Source organism: Scyliorhinus canicula, chromosome 19 (genome assembly GCF_902713615.1).
Source record: "Scyliorhinus canicula chromosome 19, sScyCan1.1, whole genome shotgun sequence".
Lineage (NCBI taxonomy): Eukaryota > Metazoa > Chordata > Chondrichthyes > Carcharhiniformes > Scyliorhinidae > Scyliorhinus > Scyliorhinus canicula.
This window is the reverse complement of record NC_052164.1, coordinates 13,006,119-13,027,685: the sequence shown is the minus strand read 5'-3', so window position 1 is coordinate 13,027,685 and position 21,567 is coordinate 13,006,119. Positions and strand designations below refer to the sequence as shown.

Genomic DNA, 21,567 nt, shown 5'->3' with positions numbered 1-21,567 from the left:
TGGATTAAGTTTCCACTTCACCATCAGTATGATGTCAACTGAAGTTCATTGTAGGGAAATGCAAGTACTTATTATTCAGAGGAATAAGAAGGGCACACCTTGGACATTAAAGTGTCTGAAGTGATCTGTGGGTGTAGAGACACAGCCCATTATAAGTAGCAACCTAGGTTAACAAGGCTATGTAAAGCAAGCAAATGAAGCACTGGATACTTTGCTGCAGCAATAGAATTGAAAATTGGACAAAGTATGTTAAATTTGTGCAGAACCTTGGTTAGTCATTCGACTGCACTTGAGGCATTGTGAACAGTTCTTGGCTCCATAGTATAAAAAAGATAAGGAGACACGGGAGAAGTTACAAAGACAATTTACTAGAATGACACCAGAACTGTGAGGTGGGCCTGGTTTTAACTCTGTTTAAGTAAACACATTTTTATTGAGTTAAAGGGCAAGATTCTCCCATCGGGAGACTAAGTCCCGACGGCGGAGTGAAAACCGGAGTAATTTACGTGGCGCCAAGGCCCGGCGCGCGTAAATGACGCGGCGCTGCTCCTTGCCCCCTATTCTCCCAGCCCCGGGGGGCTAGGAGCGGCGCCGCATCATTTACGCGTGCCGGGCCTTGGCGCTGCGTAAATGCAATAATGTTATGGTGAAAATACACTGCAATAATGTTATGGTGAAAATACACTGCAATAATGTTATGGTGAAAAGCCCCTAGTCGCCACACTCCGACACTTGTTCGGGTACATAAAGGAAGATTTCAAAAAGTCCAATTCATCTAACAAGCATGTCTTTCGGGACTCATGGGAGGAAGCCGGAGCACCCGGAGGAAACCCACGCAGACACGGGGAGAACTTGCAGACTCTGCACAGACAGTGACCCAAACCGGTAATCGAACCTGGGACTCTGGCGCTGTGAAGCAACTGTGCTAACCCCTGTGCCGCACGTCTGCTGATTCAGTCAATATTGTTTTGTTATAACGTTGCGGATACAAAAGGGAACATACATCCTTTTGAACATCATGCCGTTCTCTATGATGCTGTTGCTTTGTGTTTGTCCTTTCCAAAACTCTTGTAGATTTTACTGCAGAATGAAATGGAAGAATATGCAGAAAAATGAAATACAGTATGTCTATAATTAGAAGCCATCTTGTAAGCGGGGTCAGTGGGGGCAGTGAAAGAGGGTGAATAAAAATATATAGCGGACTGTGAAACAGCTTCCAGTGCAATTTGATCCACTGTAAATCGACAAGATATGTTTGCCACTGTTCCATTTACTATTTAATCAGTTGGTTTCGCAGTGTATAGGCCAAGCCATGGCCTAATAGAGTGTTTATTCCACACCATTCCAAAGTCAAGAATGATCAGAAGGGGTAATGTGATATGGCTGGAAAGCTTGGAGACAGTGACCATTGGCAAATTACCTAGACAATGACCAGGTAGATAAATGCACTAAGCCCAAGACCAATATAGGGCCAAAAACCTAACAATTGTGGAATTAGAAGGTAGGGTATTTACTCAGAGATTAAACCCCCCATTTCAAATGCAATTCAGAGGCAAACAGCAGAGTTTGAAATGTTTACAAGTGCTCAGAATAAGCAGATAAAGAGATACAATTCAGCTGCACAGCGACCCAGGGAAGAATCGTCGGAACGCAGACGGCAGCCAGAGATGCCGAAACTGGAGCCTGGAAAGGAGGAATGGGGCAAAGGAGGGGCGGGAGGGAAAATGCATTTGTGTCTGATGAAAAGAATCACAGTGCAGATTCAAAATAATAATAATCTTTATTAATGTCAGCAGTAGGCTTGCATTAACACTGCAATGAAGTTACTGCGAAAAGCCCTTAGTCGCCACACTCCGGCGCTTGTTCGGGTACACACAGAGGGAGAATTCAGAATGTCCAATTCACCTAACAGGAAGTCTTTCGGCACTTGTGGGGGAAACCGGAGCACCCGGAGGAAAATCACGCAGACACGGGGAGAAGGTGCAGACTCCGCACAAACAGTGACCCAAGCCGGGAATCTAACCTGGGACCCTGGCGCTGTGAAGCCATAGTGCTAACCACTTGTGCTAGCGTGCGGCAAAAGGAAGGTCAAGCATAATAGGTACAAGTCAAAATCTGCCACCTTTACCTGGTGTGACCTACATGTGACTCCAGGCCCTCAGCAATGTGGCTGATTCCGAACCACGCACTGAAATGGCCCAGCAAGCCACCCAGTTCAAGGGCAATTAAGGGTGGGCGACAAATGGGCAGCAATGGGCAGGATAAGCTGGTAAGATCAGGATGGGCCTCAACGTTGGCCCAATAAAGGTTTGGCGAATGGCAGGAGCAAGTGAAGAGAGACGGTGCATTTCTGAGGTCTGCAAAAGAGTGAAGTGGAGGCAGCTATGTAACAATTAACATGCCCAGTTTCATAGAATCATAGAATTTACAGTGCAGAAAGAGGCCATTCGGCCCATCAGGTCTGCACCGGCTCTTGGAAAGAGCACCCTACTTAAGCCCACGCTTCCACCCTATCCCCGTAACCCAGTAACCCCATCTAACCTTTGTGGACACTAAGGGAAATTTATCATGTCCAATCCACCTAACCTGCACATCTTTGGGCTGTGGGAGGAAACCGGAGCACCCGGAAGAAACGCACGCACACACGGAGAGAACGTTCAGACTCCGCACAGACAGTGACTCAAGTTGGGAATCGAACCTGGGACCCTGGAACTGTGAAGCAACCGTGCTAACCGCTGAGGTACCGTGCTACCCCTGTTTGAACACAAGGAAGCTGTGGGGCGATGAAACGCGAGTGTCAGGCCTTTGTTCAGTACTTCAGGCGCGCTAGATTGTGCTGTCCGTGTGTGTGTTCATCAGAGGCACCCTTGCCCGATTGCTTCACTGCACAGCAAGCTGCAACAGCTTTTTTCCCCCATTACTAACACTCTGTAGGATTCTAGCACTAGTTAAAGGACTTAAAGGATTTACTCTGGCTAGACTTTAATAGGTTAATGAACAGCTATCGTCTTAACATTTACACTGGTGACAATGGAGAGTCTGGGGCTCCACAATTAAAATAAATATACACTCCTCATTATTATCCAAATAACAGAACAGTCTCCCAGAGGACGAAGCAGGAGTAAATCTTGGCAATGAAATACACGTTTGATTGAACAAGTAGAAAACCGAATTGGACAAGAAGGGAGAGTTTGATGGAATGCATAAAAGAGTGCTTATTACCCATTTATTTAAAACACTCAAATGGACAATATCTCCTAACACTGGATAGAGAGATATGGGTCAAAAGCAACATATTTCGGGGCAGCACGGTGGCACAGTGGTTAGCCCTGCTGCCCCACGGCACCGAGGTCCCAGGTTCGATCCCGGCTCTGGGTCACTGTCCGTGTGGAGTTTGCACATTCTCCCCATGTCTGCGTGGGTTTCGCCCACACAACCCAAAGGTGTGCAGGGTTAGGTGGATTGGCCACGCTAAATTGCCCCTTAATTGGAAAAAATGAATTGGGTACACTAAATTTTTAAAAAAGGAACATATTTCTTCACCGTCAAATGATTCATTGTCCAGATCTTTAAAAATAGCAACTAAGTGCACAGAAAAGCTGATTTTTAAGTAGATACAACATTTATTTGTTTTACTATCACAGGAAAGCCTTCCGTTTTGAGAAAACCCATTAAACCTATTTCTTTGATAAACCCCGTATTATCAGTGCCTTTATTAACACATTTATCTTGTGTTCTATATAAGGTTAAACAAATTGGCTGCTGCCTTTCCTACATTTCAACACTTCAAAAGTAGTTTGTTGCTGCAAAGCAGTTTGGAAAATCCTGAGGTCATGAAAGCTATTGCGTAAATGGATATCTTTCTTTTTCCTTTTCGTAAACCACTGGTCATACTTCCAAGAAGCAAGACGAATGCCTCCCTGAACCACACGTTAACCCAGCAGAACGCTTCTAATCATACCATCAGCTTTCTTCTTCCACCTTGGCCGGGCTCATTCCAAAGGAGGCATTGCCAAACTCCAACATCAAGAGCCCAGTCCAATTACAGCAAATTCTCCCTGAAAATTAACTGCAACAGGTGGGATTTTCCGGTCTCACTGTCAGTGACCCGACCTCCCCCCCCCCCCCCCCCCCCCCCCCCCCCCCCCCCCCCCCCCCCCCCACCCCACACACACACACACCCGGCCACAGGTTCCCAGGCGGCAAAAGGTGCGAAAAACAGGAAACCCCTCAGACAGCGGTGGGGCAGGAATATCCCGCCACCAGCCAATGGTGGGCCACTCCGCCACCCGGGGAATGCATACAACAGGAAACCCCGTTAATATTCACATGGCGGGTCGGAACATGCAGTGGGCTGCCATGAAAAATCCCACCCACTGGCCGAAACATTTCTGGTCTCTGACTTACAAATCCAGGGCGGGACTCTGTGATCCTGAGGCTAAGCGTTGACGCCGTCGGAAACGCCGTCGCGTTTCTCGACGGCGCCAACACGGCCTCAGGGTCAGCAATTCCGGCCCCTACAGGGGGACAGCACGGCACTGGAGCGTTTCACGCCGCTCCAGCTGCTGATCCCAGCGTGAAATAGGCGCTGCGGGATCCGTGCATGCGCAGTGGTTTCCTTCAACGCGCCGACCCTGACGCAACATGGCGCAAGACTACAGGGGCTGGCGCGGAGGAAAAGAGGCCGCCAAGCAGAGAGGCCGGCCTGCCGATCGGTGGGCCCTGATTGCGGGCCAGGCCACATTGGAGGCCCCCCTCGGGGTCGGACGCCCCTCCCCCCCACCCACAGGCCGCCCCCCCCCCCCCGACCCTTCCACGCCGAGTTCCCGCCAGCCGAGAGCAGGTGTGGACGGCGCTGGTGGGACTTGGCGTTTTTACTATGGCCACTCGACCCATATCGGGCCGAGAATCGGCGGGCCGGCCGCGTAGAGCGGCCCCCGATCGGTGGCGCGCCAACCATGCCGGCGCCAATGGTGCCGATTCTCCGCTCTGTGGAGAATCGTGTGCCGGCATCGGGGCGGCGTGGCGCAGATCGCGCCGGTTGCGGGGATTCTCCAGCACGGCTTCGGGCTGAGAGAACCGCGCCCCCAATATCAGTATTATATATTCCCAGGTCCGGTCCGGTGCAGTTATGCAGATTAAACTCTCTCTCCTTTGCTTTAGGAATGAATGCACCTTAATGTTAATCCCAGAACAGCAGCGCAGAGTATATCAGTGACATGTTTTGCTTCAGGATTAGCCACCCTTTCGTCCTTCCTGAATGAAACGTTTGATTCAGTTCTCAAAGTTGGGTATGTGGGGTTTACAGGCACCTGGGCCAATTAAGCAGATCCCAGCGAGGGAGGGAGCAGTGTCATCTAGAACAGGAAACAATGTTGCCACCATGGCAGCAATTTCCACCAGAGGTGCCCCTCCATGGGCCAAAGAGTGTCCGATAAGGAATGCAAACCCTCTACACTCTTCCCTTCCACTCACAGCATTCCGGAGGCTGCCTTGGTTTACCTGCTGATCTCCAGATGTGGTGGGGGTCTCCCCAAGCACTGGTAAAATACCAATGGAGGGAAGAAGAGGACCATAATTGGCCGCTTAAGTGGACTAATTGACCCTAGTCTGCCATCTTTCCCACCACTGGCTAGATGGCATGGTGGTGGGAAGATCTTGGGTACATCACCCACTACTGTATCACACCATGGTGTCTCGCACTGATGACTGCACAATGTTCAGCACCATTCGCAAATCCTCAGATACTGAAGCAGTCAATGACCAAATGCACCAAGACCTGGACAATATCTAGGCTTGAGCTAAGAAGTGGCAAGTAACATTCGCGCCACACAATTGCCAGGTAATGACCATCTCCTACAAGAGAGGATGCAACCAACACCCCATGACATTGAATGTCATTACCATCGCTGAATCCCGCACTTTCAACATCCTGGGGTTTTATCATCGCTCAACACTATCCAGGACAAAGTAGCACGTTTGAATGGTATGCCTTCCACAAACATTCAATCCGTGCACCACCGATGAACAGTGGCAGCCATGTGTACCACCTGCAAGATGCACTGCAGGAACTTACCAAGTTTCCTTAGGCAGCACCTTCCAAACCCAAGGACAAGAGCAGCAGATACCAGGTAACACCATCACTTCGAAGTTCCTTTCCATATCACTCCCATACTGACTTGGAAATATATCGCCAATCCTTCATTGTCGCTGAGCCACAATCCAGGAACTCCCTCCCTAACAGCACTGTTGGTGTACCTACACTTCAGGCTTCAAGAAGGCAGCTCACCACCACCTTTCAAGGTCAACCAGGGATGGGCAATAAATGCTGGTCTCGCCAGTGATGCCCACATCCCATCAGTGAATAAAAATAAACTTTGCCAGGCATCATGCCACCAAGCCTCCGCCCAATGGGCTGGTAAAATTCAGCCCATCAATTTACCGTAAAGCAATAATTTACTTTCAATATTGGTGGTTTCCACACACACAGCCATAGGGAGCATTGATTATTTACTTAAAAAGGAGTCCATTAAATGCAAATCTTGATGGAAGAACCAGCCTAATGTGGCTACTTGGCACTTACATCAATCAGACTGCTTAACATAATACAGGACCACAACGATGGTCTCTGCCCAAGACTTACTGCCTCTTTAATCCTTCGCCACCTCCAACATCAAAGTACCACCTGCTGCTGCTCCAGGTTATTGTGTGCACTGAAATGTCCTCTTTTGCTGTGTTGTGGATTGGATCTACGCCAGCTCTTTGCTGCACTAACATTACCTTAGAGCAGGTGTTATTCACATGATGTGGGCTTCAAAGCAAGTGCGAATTTGCATGTCCACCTTTAATTGAAGAGTAAGGAGCCCTAAAAGAATAGTTAACCCCAACTTTGTGTGTTAATGTGCAATAAACTAACCTTGTCCCATAAGGAGACCTGATTGAATGGCAGAATAGGCTTGCATCGCTGAAAGATCTCCTGCTGTTCCGGTGGGAGCATAGGCAAAAGTCTACCGATGTCCTATAGTGCTTACACAACAAATAATTGCATGTTAACAGGGCGGCACAGAGGCTAGCACTGCTGTATCACAGCACCAGGGACCCAGGTTTGATTCCGGCCTCGGGTGACTATGTGGAGTTTGCACTTTCTCCCCGTGTCTGTGTGGGTTTCCTCCCATAGTCCAAAGATGTGTAGGTTAGGTGGATTGGCCATGCTAAATTGCCCCTTGGTGTCCATTGGTTAGGTTAGGTGGAGTTACGGGGGTGGTGAGGATTGGGGCGAGATAGGGTGCTCTTTCAGAGGGTCGGGCCAGACACGATGGGCCAAATGGCCTTCTTCTGCACTGTAGGGATTCTATGATTAAGTGTATTAGCTCTTAACACACAGTGTGATATTATTAGACTGCATCTATTGATGAAAGTGAGGGAAATCAGTGTGGCAGAATGAAACAATTTGCTTTCTACACTGACTGTCAGTATCATATTTAACCTCAGTGACCACCTCTCGGAGTACAATTTGCAGTCAGAATTTTGACATAGAGTTGAAATGGGCTCATTTGTGGATGTCAATCACTTTGAGATTAGCCAAGCAGTGAGTCTCTCTAAACGCAGCAGGAACCACTTAGATATCACACATTAAAGACATCCCTACGCGGGGTACAGAGCACAACAATAAACTTAACTTTACTAAAGCTATCAAAAAGAAAATGCCTCCCAACATAAGGTCCTTTAGATGGATGTTAATCTTGTGCAGCATGTCAGTTTGCATTTGTAAGACGCTGCACAGTAGAACTACCATGTGTGAGAAATTGTTAAGTCAATAGCATGCTCGAGTACATAATTAAACTGTAGAAGATGAATCAGTGTCTCAACCAAATCGCATTGCCACTTGTGGAAAGGGCTCACATTGATGGTCCATAATCAGGTTGACAATACTGTACGGTACAGGAGTGCCGCACCGTCAGGGGTGTCATTTTCCAGATAAGATGTGAATCTGAGGCCTTGTCTACCCTCTCAGGTTGATGTAGAAAGATCCCATGGCAATATTTTGAAGCAAAGGAGGGGAGTTATCTCCCTGTGTCCTGGTCGTTTATTTATCTCTCTATCAGCATCACACACGAAAAGCAGATGATCCGGCCATTATCACGTTGCTGTTTGTAGGATCTAACCGTGCATTAATTGGCTCCTGTATTCTCTACTTTATAACGCTGACTACATTTCAAAGTCTGTCATTGGCTTTGTGATGTCCTGTATCTTTTCTTTATCATGTCCTGTGTGTTTTTTATGTTCATTCATTGGCTATGGGCATCTCTGACTAGGCGATAGCATAGAATTCCTTCTGCAACGTTAATGATAACACCGATGCTTTGAATTATGTGACTGAGGTCCATATAGTCATCGGGATCTTCCTATGCCTACTCACCATTAAACACCTGAATTTGAGGGCAGCGCAGTGAGTAGCACTGCTGCCTCACGGCGCCGAGGTCCCAGGTTCGATCCCGGCTCTGGGTCACTGTCCGTGTGAAGTTTGCACATTCTCCCCGTGTTGGTGTGAGTCTCACCCCCACAACCCAAAGATGTGCAGGCTAGGTGGATTGGCCACAGTAAATTGCCCCTTAGGGGCTTTTCACAGTAACTTCATTTGAAGCCTACTCGTGACAATAAGCGATTTTCATTCATTTTTTTTTCCAATTGGTAAAAATGAATTGGGTACTCTAAATTTATTTTAAAAACACACCTGACTTTCCATCGCACCTTTCATAACTCACCATCCTGACTTGGAAATATATCGCCGCACTGTCACCTTCCCTAACAGCACTACGGGTGTACGTACACCGCATGGACTGCAGCGGTTCAAGAAGGCAGCCCCTCCCCAAATTCTCAAGAGCAATTAGGGATGGGTAATAAATTCTGGCCTAACCTGCGATGTCCACATCCCATGAAGGAATAGAAAAAAAGAAACACGGGACGTCACAAAGCCACTGGCACACTTTGAAATGCAGTCAGTGTTGCTCTACTTCAAAATAGTGTAATGGGATCTTTTTTACATCCCCTGAGAGGGCAGGCGAGCCTCGGATTCACATCTTATCTGGAAAACGGCACCTCCAACAGTGAAGCACTACTTTTACTGCACAGGTGTGGCAGCCGTGGTTTTTTTGTGCTCAGGTCCTGGAGTGACTTGAACCCAGAATCCTCTGACTCACAGGAGGGAGCGTTGCCAACTGAGTTACGGCTGACACGGGAAGATCCCACTCATCTTAAAAGAAACAAGGACTGTTGATGATTGGAAAGCTGCGCTTTCAGTACTTTTTCTGAAGAATTTGCGACGATTAATGGGCTGTTCGGCTCATAAATAAGTTTTCTGGGCTTCCTTCACCTGGTGCATTCTTTTATCTGACAGAGAGCAAACATTGTGATTCGTACCAGAATAATGGCAACGAGCCTTCAGATAAACACATTCTTCACATTGAGATTTGTTTAACTTACACATCTTTAAATCCAATTTCTCTTTCTCAGGCTGCAAGGGAAGAAAGAGTTTGCATTTATTGATTGAGTTGCCCCATCTCTCGAGGAGCCTCAAAGTACTTCACATCCAGTGAATTATCTTTTGAGGTGCAGTCATTCGTTCTTGACATGCATGCAGCATTGACATGTCAGCAAAGATTATGTGTGCAAGTCTTGGAATGGGGCTTGAAGCCAAAACCTTATGATTTAAGAGTTGGGACACTGCCACTAGTCATCTCATTCATCGATGTGCACAACCATTAACAAGACCACCCATGGTGTACACAACTACAAGACTACCGGCGACTCTCGTGTGCATCTTTAACTGAATGGTTCCCTCCGACAAAGGCACACAGGAAAGGCAGATGTAAGTTCTGGCATATTAATGCAGCTACCTGATTATCATTTTACTTTCAGGTTTACCATCAATTGCAAGCAGGTCGAGGACCTGCATGACCCTACTTCAATTCTAGTATTTAAAAGGCCAATCCAAAGAGAGTATTTGGAGGAGTTGGGAGGTTTGGCACAGAGAAAGTAATTGCAGAATACTGAGTTACGATGTTCAGAAGCTGCGCCCCATTTTAACGATCTCCCTTGACATAGCGTGGGGGCTGTGAAGAATGGAGGAAAATGCCATCCCGCAACAGCAGCAGGAAGAAACCTGTCACATAGCAGGCATGGGGTCAGCAGCAGGACTATGGCGACGTGGAGTACTCATGGATTTGGTGCATAAAGGCTCTTTAATGACGTGACCAGGCCAGGAAAGGTAAGTAGTTGCACATTCACCTACACCTTGTTGTGTGTGCCACTCCACCCTGCCACTCTGCCTTCTCGAGCCCATTCTATCGCATCAACCTTCACATTCACTTACTTTGCACACACATCCATACTCTTTCTGCTCACTTCTTCATAGCTTCACCTATGCCTCCACTTACCCTCATCCTTACCTCCCCCGTAGAACCCTTACCAAAGGAACTACTTCCATTCTGTGAACAGATGCTATCAGTCATTCATTAGTTCTGAAAGCACAGGACAGGAGGAAGGGCGAGAACTGGAAATAGGCTTCCACCGATTTGCCATTTGCCAAGTGCCAGAAAGGGACAGTGCGGCAACGAGGAGCATCCTTGCTGTTCACAGACACTTCTCTGGGGATGAGAGGATTACCAAGTGTGCGCAGCCAATCACTCCCTGCATTCACTGGAAACCAGTCAGAGAGATTCAAATGCAGGCATCTGCTCATTCTGACTGGCATCACCACAGGCAGCGTTTACAGAATTGCCGGCCCTGTCCACAACAGGGTGCAGGTGAATGTGCAACCACTTACCTATCCTGGCCTGGTCAGGTTATTAAAGAGCTTTGTTGCACCAAATCGATGAGTGTGCCACTATACTCCTGCTGCTGACCGGGTGGACTTCATCTGATGAAGGAGCAGCGCTCTTAAAGCTTGTGACTTCAAATAAACCTGTTGGACTTTAACCTGGTGTTGTGAGACTTCTTACTGTGCTCACCCCAGTCCAACACCGGCATCTCCACATCAGATCTTGGGGAGTCAGGGGCATGGTAACTTACTGCACAATTCCCAGCATCTGACCTGCCCCTGTAGCCATATTATTTCTATGGGTGGTCCAGTTAGGTTTCGGGTCAATTGGAACCCCCAGGGTATGTTAATAGGCTTCTCTTGAGGGAGATGCAGCCTTGTGTACTCCAGTTAAATGTATTGGGTCAGAGTCAACGTGCTAATGTTTTAGCCACTTTTAACTCCTCACTGCCCACTTCTCCAGGTAAATAGGAACTCCAATTGTTTTTCCATTACCAAGAAATCACACCCAACATGGCTGCCAGGGGTGATCCGAGTGACTGCTTATTGCCAGGGGCAAATGGATAACTATTCATCTGCTCATGAGAGAACCCAATAATAGACACATGCCAAAGCACAGAAACCAACAAACCCAAGACGTTCACTCTGAAAAGAAACAGCAACTTCTTCTTCAGAGTGATCAATTGCTGTCATAAAAGAAGCAAAGTTTGTGACTGGACTCCGAGATAGGAAGAAAATGCATTTCATCTTTATTCACTCAATATCTGGAATTAATATTTAAGGCTCAGGCTCGGCAGTCAACTTTAATGGAGAGCCACGTCCTGTTCGCACAGAATTGCGGGCCCAGCCGTTATCCAATTGTAAGATATCTTTCAAAGAAGACCACAAAGTCATTTGGGTTGGGAACGAGAGTGAACATTTTGGAAATCCAAATGGAGCTTGAAGCACTAGTCGTATTGTGCTCTTATCCCGAGTAAGCTTCAGGCATGCTTTCACAACTTCTGGAACAGAGCCAGGAGAATTGGCGCCGGATTTGTGGAAATTGACCTGGATCCAGATTTTAAAACCCGATCAACTCAAAATTTGATCAAATTGGCTTTTCTAACTGCTCAATCAGTGCTCAGCGTGAGCCACAGTGTTTAGTTACACTCCTATTCAAGTGACATTGGTGCTGCTTCATTCAGTCCCAGATGCTGGCAAAGTGTTTTTTTTTTACACACTTACCTGCATCGACGCTGTTCTTCGTAGACTCCAGCAGTCCCTCCAGCACGTGCTCCACGATGTTCTCTGGGGTGTCTGACAGATGCCACAACTTGCTGCTGAGCGTGGACCCGTTGGGGCTGATTTCCCCCGACGACAGGGAAGGGCTGGTCAGATCATCCTCGGTGTCTGTCCATTTGCTCTCCAGGCACGCAATGTCTGGGCTGAACTCATCCTTGGGGCTGGGGCTGTCACTCCCGGACACCGTGTCCTTTAGAAACGGGAGTATTTTGGACGTGCTCGGCCGCCGCTTCAGCGTTGCCGGGAAAATGCCATCCTTATCCACGCGGCTTCTGGTCAGAGTCGAGGTTTGCTTCTTCAGGAATTTTTCTATCTGCTTCATCCCTGTCATCGCTTTTTTTTTGAATACTGATCGGGGCTGAAGGATTTTCAAGCGAGTCTGAACGCCTGTGTTTTCTGGGCGGGGCTCCACCTCATCACGAAGGCTGTTTGTTTCAAACGAAGGCGAACATACTGCTGGAGGGCAGTTCACTCCCATTGACTGTTTGAAGCAAAACAGGAATTTCCATGGCAGTCTGCAAGCTGATACTAGTATGTGAGAGGGAGAAAGGGGGAGCAGGAGCAAAAACAACAGAGCAGTCATCAGGCAAGGTGCTAGACAGTCAGTGAAATTAATTCCAAAACCTTGAGAATAATGGAAAGGGATTTTCCAGAGACTCAAAATGTTTGACTTTCAAAGTTCTTCTCAATTTAACCCTTTAAATCCTCCCAACTCCGAGTTAGTTTCCCCCCCCCCCCCCCCCTTCTCTCAGCTCCCTCCCAGTACCATTTATCGTTCTACTCTTTACTGTCACAAGTAGGCTTACATTAAATGAAGTTACTGTGAAAAGCCCCTAGTCGCCACATTCCTGCACCTGTTAGGGCACACAGAGGGAGAATTCAGAATATCCAATTCACCAAACAGTGCGTTCTTTCGGGACTTGTGGGAGGAAACCGGAGGAATCCCACGCAGGCACGGGGACAACGTGCAGACTCCGCACAGGCAGTGACCCAGCCGGGAATAGAACCTGGGAGCCTGGCGCTGTGAAGCAACAGTGAGAACCACTGTGCTACCGGATTGGGCAGTTAAGAAAGATTTGCATTTGCACAGTTCTATTCACGACCACCTGGAGCCCCCAAACCCTTTGCGGCCGGTGCTTTTTGAAGTTTGGTCATTGTTGTGCTGTACAGGATCTCTCCCAAGAGCCCAATGCTGCTTTGCAATTGACAAATAGGCAAGGGATGCTGAGAATCTCAGGGTGAAAGCACTGACTTCTCCCAGGGTTAGTGTTTAACCTCCGCGCGACATCTTTTACCCTATTGGCCTCTCCCTGACCTCCCCTTCCCCCCGATGACCAGGTTGAGATGGGAACTCACTGCAGGGGGGATTGCAAGAGATAAGCCAGAATCCACAACATCGCACAGCACGGAGCTGATACATTATTAATCTATCAAGTCTCCGGTTCCTACTTATAACAAACATCTGACGAGAGAGTGCAATTCCTCAGATATATTTTTTGTCAAACTACAACTACCAATGCTCAGATCTCTTGGAGAAATCCCAAATCAAATCCTTAGGTGACGGCAGCTGGAGGTTATCACATTCCCTATATCCCAGGGTTATAAATCAGTCAGGATTCCCGTTCCCAATTACAATCCAATGACTTTAGCTGGAAATTTGCGTAGAATCATAGAATCTTAAAACATATAAGGGGACCGTTTGGCCCATCACTGTTGTGCTGGGTTGTTGAGAGTAATCCAATTAGTTGCACTCCCCATAGCCCTGCTATCTTTTTCAATTTCCAAATATACATCGAATCCCCTTAAGGAAGCTACTTTTGCATCTGCTTCCACTGCCCTTTGAGGCAATGCGCTTGAGATCATAACAACTCACTTAAAAAAATACATGCGCATCGAGCAAAGGAAAGCTTCAACTATGGTGTGATGTTTCCCCAGAGGTTGAATAGTGACCCGTCTGGTTCCAACGAGAAGAACCGTCGCTTGAACGAGCTTCCAGAGGTTCCAATACTCTCTGAAAAGTCCCGCCGTCATATCTGGACGCCATATTTAAAAGGCGCCTGGCATCACTGACTCACAGTTGAAGAAGATGGATCTCCAGGAACGCTCTTGAGGCTGCAAGGCGGACCTCCTCGATGACACTGAAGTTGCAAAATCCACCCAATAGATGCTCTCCCCACCCACTGCTGAAGTATTCCAGAGGCCAGCGTCGCGGGCGGCCTCCATCCCCAAACTCCAGACGTGGACCCTTCTCCAGCTATGTCCCACCTCCTGCATGCTATGTTGGTCCAGATGCAACAGGCAAGAACATTGAACATAGAACATACAGTGCAGAAGGAGGCCATTCAGCCCATCGAGTCTGCACCGACCCACTTAATTCCTCACTTCCACCCTATCCCCATAACCTAATAACCCCTCCAAACATTTTGGACACCAAGGGCAATTTATCATGGCCAATCCTCCTAGCCTGCACGTCTTTGGACTGGGAGGAAACCAGAGCACCCGGAGGAAACCCACGCAGACACGGGGAGAACGTGCAGACTCCGCACAGACAGTGACCCAGTAGGGAATCGAACCTAGGACCCTGGCGCTGTGAAGCCACAGTGCTAGACACCTGTGCTACAGTGGAGTTAAGGAAATTGGAGTTAAAGCCACAATCAGATCAGTGATGATCTTATTGATTGGCGGAGCAGACTCAAGGAGCTGAAACCCTACTCCTATTTCTTATGATCCTACGAAGTAATAGCACTAAGGACAACGCTTTCCAAAATTCCGAGCAAACCAGGAGATAAGAAATAGGAATGCAAATAGGACAGAGCTGCCTGGCTCAATATCGCTGCTCACGGCTGCATTTTGCCAATAAACTGAATACCAGACACCAATGGGTGACACAGTGAGTACCGGACATGTATTGGACCACGAGGTAGATAATAACCCAGCTGGTCCTGTGCTCACCCAATGTCTGCACACTTTCAAGTAATGGCAATCAATAGCAGGGAGCCAGCTGATGATTTTCTGTTCTCTTGCACAGGGAAACTGAGAGCAATTGTATTACTCCCTACTTGCTGCTCTGGTAGGTACTTCTAAATTAATATTTCACACAGAATTTACAGCATAGAAACAAGCCAGTGTTTGTGGCCCACACGGGCCTTCTAGCACTCTATCTAATCAAAATACCTTCCTATTCGTTTTCCTGTCATGTTCACCTGCATTCCTCTTAAATACATCTATAATATCTTCAACTACGCCACGAAGTAGCGAGGTCCACATTCTCACCACATTCTGAGTAAAGCCTTTTCTCCTGAATTCTTTATTGAATTTATTAGCGACAATTTATGCGCTCCCCCCCCACCCTCCAGTTTTGGACTAGCCACATTTCTACGTCTACCTTACTGAATCCCTTCATCATTCTGAAAACCGCTATCAGGGGCGAAATTCTACAACCCCCCAGCAGGGTCGGAGAATCGCCCGGGGCCGCCGAAAATCCCACTCCCGCCATGTCCAGAATTCTCCCACCCGCAAAAAGTCGGCGTGCCGCCAATCCCGCCGGCCCGCCTTGGAGAATGGCGGGGGCCGGCGGGAGGCTACGGGTTTCTGTGCTGCCGTTATTCTCCAGCCCAGGTGGGCCAAAGTCCCGCCACTGAGAGGCCTCTCCCGCCGCCGTCATGGTTTGAACCACCTCTGTGCCGGCGGGGCGAGCGGGCCCTGGGGGGGGGGAGCAGGGCGATCGGACCCCGGGGGTGCCCCCACGGTGGCCAGGCCCGCGATCAGGGCCCACCGATCGGCGGGCGGGCCAGTGCCGTGGGGGCACTCTTTTTCTTCCGCCGCCACCACGGCGGAGGCGGAAGAGAATCCCCCAGCGCGCATGCGCCGGTGGTGACGTCAGCGGCAGCTGACGCACTGGCGCATGTGTGAACTGGCGAAGGTCTTTCGGCCAGCCCCGGCGCCAGGCGTCAAAGGCCATTGTTGCCGGTTTTGGCGCCAGCCGGTGTGGTGCCAACCGCTCCGGCTCGGGCCTAGCCCCTCAATGTGAGACCTTGGCCCCTAACGGTGCGGAGAATTCCGTACCTTAGGGGAGGCCCGACGCCAGAGTGGTTGGCGCCACTCCGCTACACCGGGACCCCCCGTCCCGCCGGGTAGGGGAGAATTTCGCCCCAGGTCACAGCTCAGTCTTCGCTCTGCAGGAAGAACAAGCTTTGGGCTGTTCAGCCTTTCCAGATAGCTGTACCCTCTCAGTTCTGGTACCAACCTTACAAATTTTATTTTGCATCTTCTCCTTCTGTATCCTTTCTTCCATGTTAGATAATTGAAACAGTGACTTTACTTCCTCTTTTGCCAAGCATCCACTAGCATTGGGTAGAACCAGATCCTCTGTACACAATCCAAAAAAAAATCCTCAACTCACCCTTTTAGAAATCCACGCCCCAGCACTGATTTAATTAGACAGGTCTCTACAGGGAGCAGCAGACTTAACAAATCTCACTCAGCTGCATTCAGATTCATTCATAGAGCCGCGTAGGAAAACATTATATCTGGTGTACATTTATAGGGCGGTAGATGATCTTTGGGCAAAAACAGCTGGAGGGGAAGAAATACCCTCAGGAAGGCAATGAAACCTTTTGATTGATATTCATAGAATAATACTGCACAGAAGGTGGCCATTTGGCCCATTGTGCTATGCTGGTAATTCATTGACTAAAACATACTGGTTTGCTGACAGGCTCATTCGCCCCACTGGTTTAGAAAAACATGTTTTGCACAACAGGTAGTGATTTTGATTGGCGAGCTTTTTAAGTACTGGGACAATTTAACATCACTAACGTGCAAGGAATTTTGTTGAAAATTTTATGTTAAAAATTCACTCAATAAAATGCACCAGTGAGCAGTGAGTGAACAACAAGGGGTGGAATTTCCCCGGCTAGCGGCAAAGGCTGATCGCCCGGGCGGGAACGGCAGCATTGAAGCCGTTGGCACAACCGGTGGCTTTCACCACCATATCGTCCCGGATGTAGTTTTTGCTACACTCCACTGAGCAATGCACCCACTCACCTGAGCTCATCTGGGACATCTGTTCGTCAGTGCACGCCCTGGGAGAGCACACGCGCACGTGGACAATAACCATCGGGAACCCCATTCGGTTACTGGGTCACTGGCACCAATGGGACCATTGCACCATGTTTTACGTCTGCATGAAACGGGATTTGGGGCTCTCGCAAGATTTTCCGCACCCGTTGGCCAAACCCACCCGAGAAAAAGTTGGTTGCAGCCTGCCCTGTGAGCCAGAAGGATGGGGGCTCGAGTCCCACTCCAGGATCATGAGCAAACAATTCAGTCTGCATCTTCAGCGGAGTCCTGAAGGAGTGCTGCACTGTCAGAAGTACTAACTTTCAAAAGAGGTGTTAAACTGAGAGGCATGTGCGCTCTCATGTGGGCATAAGAGACCCCATGGCACTGATTTGAAGCAGATCAGGGGAGATCTCCCCCGGGGAGAAGCTAATAATTGTTCCTCGATCAAAACCATTAAAACAGATTGGCTGGCCAGATCTGACTGCTGCTTGTGAGAGTTTGTTGAGCACAAGTTGGCTGTTGTCTTTTCCACGTTATAACAGTGACTGCCCTTCAAAAGCACTTTGTTGGCTTTGCACGAGGCGTTATATAATTGCAAGTCTTACTTTCTAATAATCAACAACCACAGAAGTCACTAACATACAAGTAAAGTATTACAGTAACTTAAAACAATGAGCAATCAACGTATCTGAAGATCTAAAAACTCCATTATTCAGATGCAATTCTTCAAATAATATCTGATGCTACCTTAACAGGCTTTGAGTCAACAGCGTTAAAACAAAGATTTTCACACCTGCGACAGTCTTCTTATGTACAGCTCTTCAGTAATACTGTGCAAGACAAGAGAGATAAAAATAAACCATGTGATCAAATCATTGAGATGAACAAATGGACATGAAGGATGTCCTTGGGAGTCTCCTCTGCTGTAGTGGTTTATAAATGGATCAAGAAAACAATGCATTTGACGAATGCTCATGTCAAGTAACATCCACATCATTCAGTTATCTGTTTTCAAGTAAAATCCAAAATCTACCCAATTACTGGTTAAATAAAATGTTTCCAAAATCTATTCTCTTTTTATATAAACAATGGATAGATGTGAAATATTTTTCAAATGGGAACCAAGTGAAAATAAATGCTGTAATGCATGATAGTATTATTAGGGTGCAGAAGGAGGCCATTTGGCCCATCGTTTTTGCGTGGGCTCTCCGAATGAGCATCATGACTTGGGTCATTTCCCTGCCTTCTTCCCGTACCCTGGCACATCTTTTCTTTTCAAATAATCATCTCATGCCCTCCCGAACACCTGGATTGAACCTGCCTCCACCACACTTCCAGGCCATGCATTCCAGACTTCAACCCACTCTCTGTGCGAAAAAAAGGGTCCTCACGTTGCATTTGCTTCTTTAATCAACCATTTTAAATCTGTGCTCTCTCGTTCTTGATCTTTTTATGAGCGGGAACAGTTTCTCCCGATCCAACTGCACAGAGTCATCTTTGTTGGATCCAATCAATTAAGCGACAATCATTTAGCAAAATCCAGGCAGCACGGTGGCGCAGTGGTTAGCACTGCTGCCTCACGGCGCCGAGGTCCCATATCCGATTCCGGCTCTGGGTCACTGTCCGCGTGGAGTTTGCACATTCTCCCCGTGTTTCTCCCCGTGTTAGGGGCCTCACGGTAGCATGGTGGTTAGCATCAATGCTTCACAGCTCCAGGGTCCCAGGTTCGATTCCCGGCTGGGTCACTGTCTGTGTGGAGTCTGCACGTCCTCCCCGTGTGTGCGTGGGTTTCCTCCGGGTGCTCCGGTTTCCTCCCACAGTCCAAAGATGTGCGGGTTAGGTGGATTGGCCATGCTAAATTGCCCGTAGTGTAAGGTTAATGGGGGGATTGTTGGGTTATGGGTATACGGGTTACGTGGGTTTAAGTAGGGTGATCATTGTTCGGCACAACATCGAGGGCCGAAGGGCCTGTTCTGTGCTGTACTGTTCTATGTTCTATGTTTGCGTGGGTCTCACCCCCACAGCCCAAAGATGTGCAGAGTTGGTGGATTGGCCAGGCTAAATTGCCCCTCAAATGGAAAAAATGAATTGGGTACTCTAAAATTTATTCCAAAAAAAAATCCTAATTAAGTTGGAAAAACGCTTTCCTGGTGGATTCCTGCCTTATTTGGAAGGTTGCAGATCTCCCACGACATTGCTCACAGGTAATACCGAGCACGCTCGGTATTACCTGTGAGCAATGTCGTGGGAGATTTTTAGCTGGTAATATGGGGTTGTGTTGAGAAACAGCCTGTTCACTAAGTGCTCACCTTGGAGGCCAGGCTACTTCAATCAATTCCCAGCTGCTTGTAAATGAATCTGTTGTTTTTTTTTTGAGAGTGCTTTTCATCTGCATTAGGAGATAATATCTGAATTGCGACAAAAGGTGGCGTTTGGGGTGTGATAGAAAGTGAGATCTAGAGTGTGAGAGATCGCGATGCATCCAGAATGGGGGACATGCAATCGATGCTGATTTTTCATATGCGAGTGGAGCTGCTCACAATGGTTCGGAGGGTTCACTGCTTTAAAAGGACAAGAGTGGCAATTCACATAACTCACCATGTGTTACTCTGCTGCTGACATGCGTTTATATGCAACCCAGTTTGTCCCTTTCAGACCGCAAGATGTAATTACTCCATCTCACTTGGTCAATTGGAGCCTACCTCTTCTTCATTTAAAAAAAAACTTTCTTTTAAGAGTCAATTAAAGGCGTTTTTGGTGAAAGTTTCTCTATAAATTGGAATAACCGGCTTTTTCTTGTTGTGTTTAATCAGAAACTAGCACCTGTTACCATGTGCACCCTAGGAATGATGGGTGAGGACAGCACAGTGGCACAGGGGTTACTAATAATCTTTGTTAGTGTCACAAGTAGGCTTTCATTAAACTGCAATGAAGTTACTGAAATCACGGCGCTGAGGACCCGGGTTTGATCCCAGACCTGGGTCACTATCCGTGTGGAGTTTGCACATTCTCCCACTGTCTGCATGGGTCTCCACCATCCCCCCCTCCCCAACCCAGGATGTGCAGGGTAGATGGATTGGCCACGGTAAATGCCGCCTTAATTGGAATTTTCTTTTTTAAAGAAAGAATGTGCCTGCAAACCTTTGTAGAGATAAATGGGCAAATATATATGCAGACATTTACGCAGTAATAGGTTAAATGATAGCACGGTGACACAGTAGTTAGCACAGTTGCTTCACAGCGCCTGAGTCCAAGGCTCAATTCCCGGCTGGGGCCACTGTCTGTGCGGAGTCTGCACGTTCTCCCCGTGTCTGCGTGGGTTTCCTCCGGGTGCTCCGGTTTCCGCACACAGTCCAAAGATGTGCTTGTCAGGTGAATTGGACATTCTGAATTCTCCCTCTGTGTACCCGAACAGGCGTCGCAATGTAATCCCTTTGGGTATACGTGATGGGAGCTGGAAGAAGGTTGGGGGGGGGGGGGGGGGGGGGTTTCTGCTGATCAAGTGCTCCTTCCACTTGACAGGAACGTCTAGTTTATGAGTGGGATTTCACTGGGCTCTTTGCAGCAGATGGTGAAAACCCACCAGTGAAATATTCGCTGTGGATCGCCTGAATCAGAAGCCAAAGTGCAGCAATTTAAACTTGAAAGCTGCAATTTTAATCAACGTAGGATTTTCTTCTTAATAAATGTAACATTTTTTTGTGGAGAGGCAGGCGAGGTTGCGGGTGGGGGGAAGCAAGCTTAAAGAACGCTTGTTCAAAGTAAAGGATTACCCAAATGATTCTGCCGTATTCCTCAAAGAGTGTGGGAGGATTCTTCAAACAACGTGAGCTTAGGCACGGTGGGAGTGCTTCAGCAGTCTATCGGAGTTGGAACGATATTTTCAAAATTCTCTTTTGTGGAACTCTTCGCTAAACTTTAAAACGCCACCCTGTTAGTTTTTCAGGCCTCCTGCTGGGGAAAGGATATTTTCCCTCTGATGTAACGATGATACAACGGAGGACGGAGTAAAGAAAGATTGCATTTATTTAGTACTCAAATTGATCGCACTCCCTGTTGTTACGTAGGAATACATTGCAGCCATTTTGTGTCGGTCAAATTCCCAGAATAAGATGTCTATTCATTTATTCTGCCACCGACTGTCGATTGAATAAACATTAATGCGAGGCCCTTTTGGTTTTCAGAGGGTTAATCGCCAGGTGGAAATATTTTATAAGATATTTTGACCTCCATTGAGAATTATCTGGCGCACAACTTGCTGCTTTCGGATGAGATGTTAACGCAATGTCAGCACGGTTTAGTTAGCACTGTGGCTTCACAGCGCCAGGGTCCCAGGTTCGATTCCCCGCTGGATCACTGTCTGTGCGGAGTCTGCACGTTCTCCCCGTGTCTGCGTGTGTTTC

The 21,567-nt window shown here is 47.8% G+C and overlaps 1 protein-coding gene across 1 annotated transcript in view; it reads right to left on the bottom strand.

Moving 5' to 3' along the window:
* rapgefl1 (Rap guanine nucleotide exchange factor (GEF)-like 1) overlaps positions 1-21,567 on the bottom strand; it is a 98,758-nt gene that overhangs the window by 53,981 nt on the left and 23,210 nt on the right. The window contains exon 2 of the mRNA XM_038779615.1: positions 12,044-12,628. Coding sequence (XP_038635543.1) covers positions 12,044-12,578 — 535 coding nt within the window. The 5' untranslated portion in view covers positions 12,579-12,628. The remainder of the gene's footprint in view (positions 1-12,043; positions 12,629-21,567) is intronic.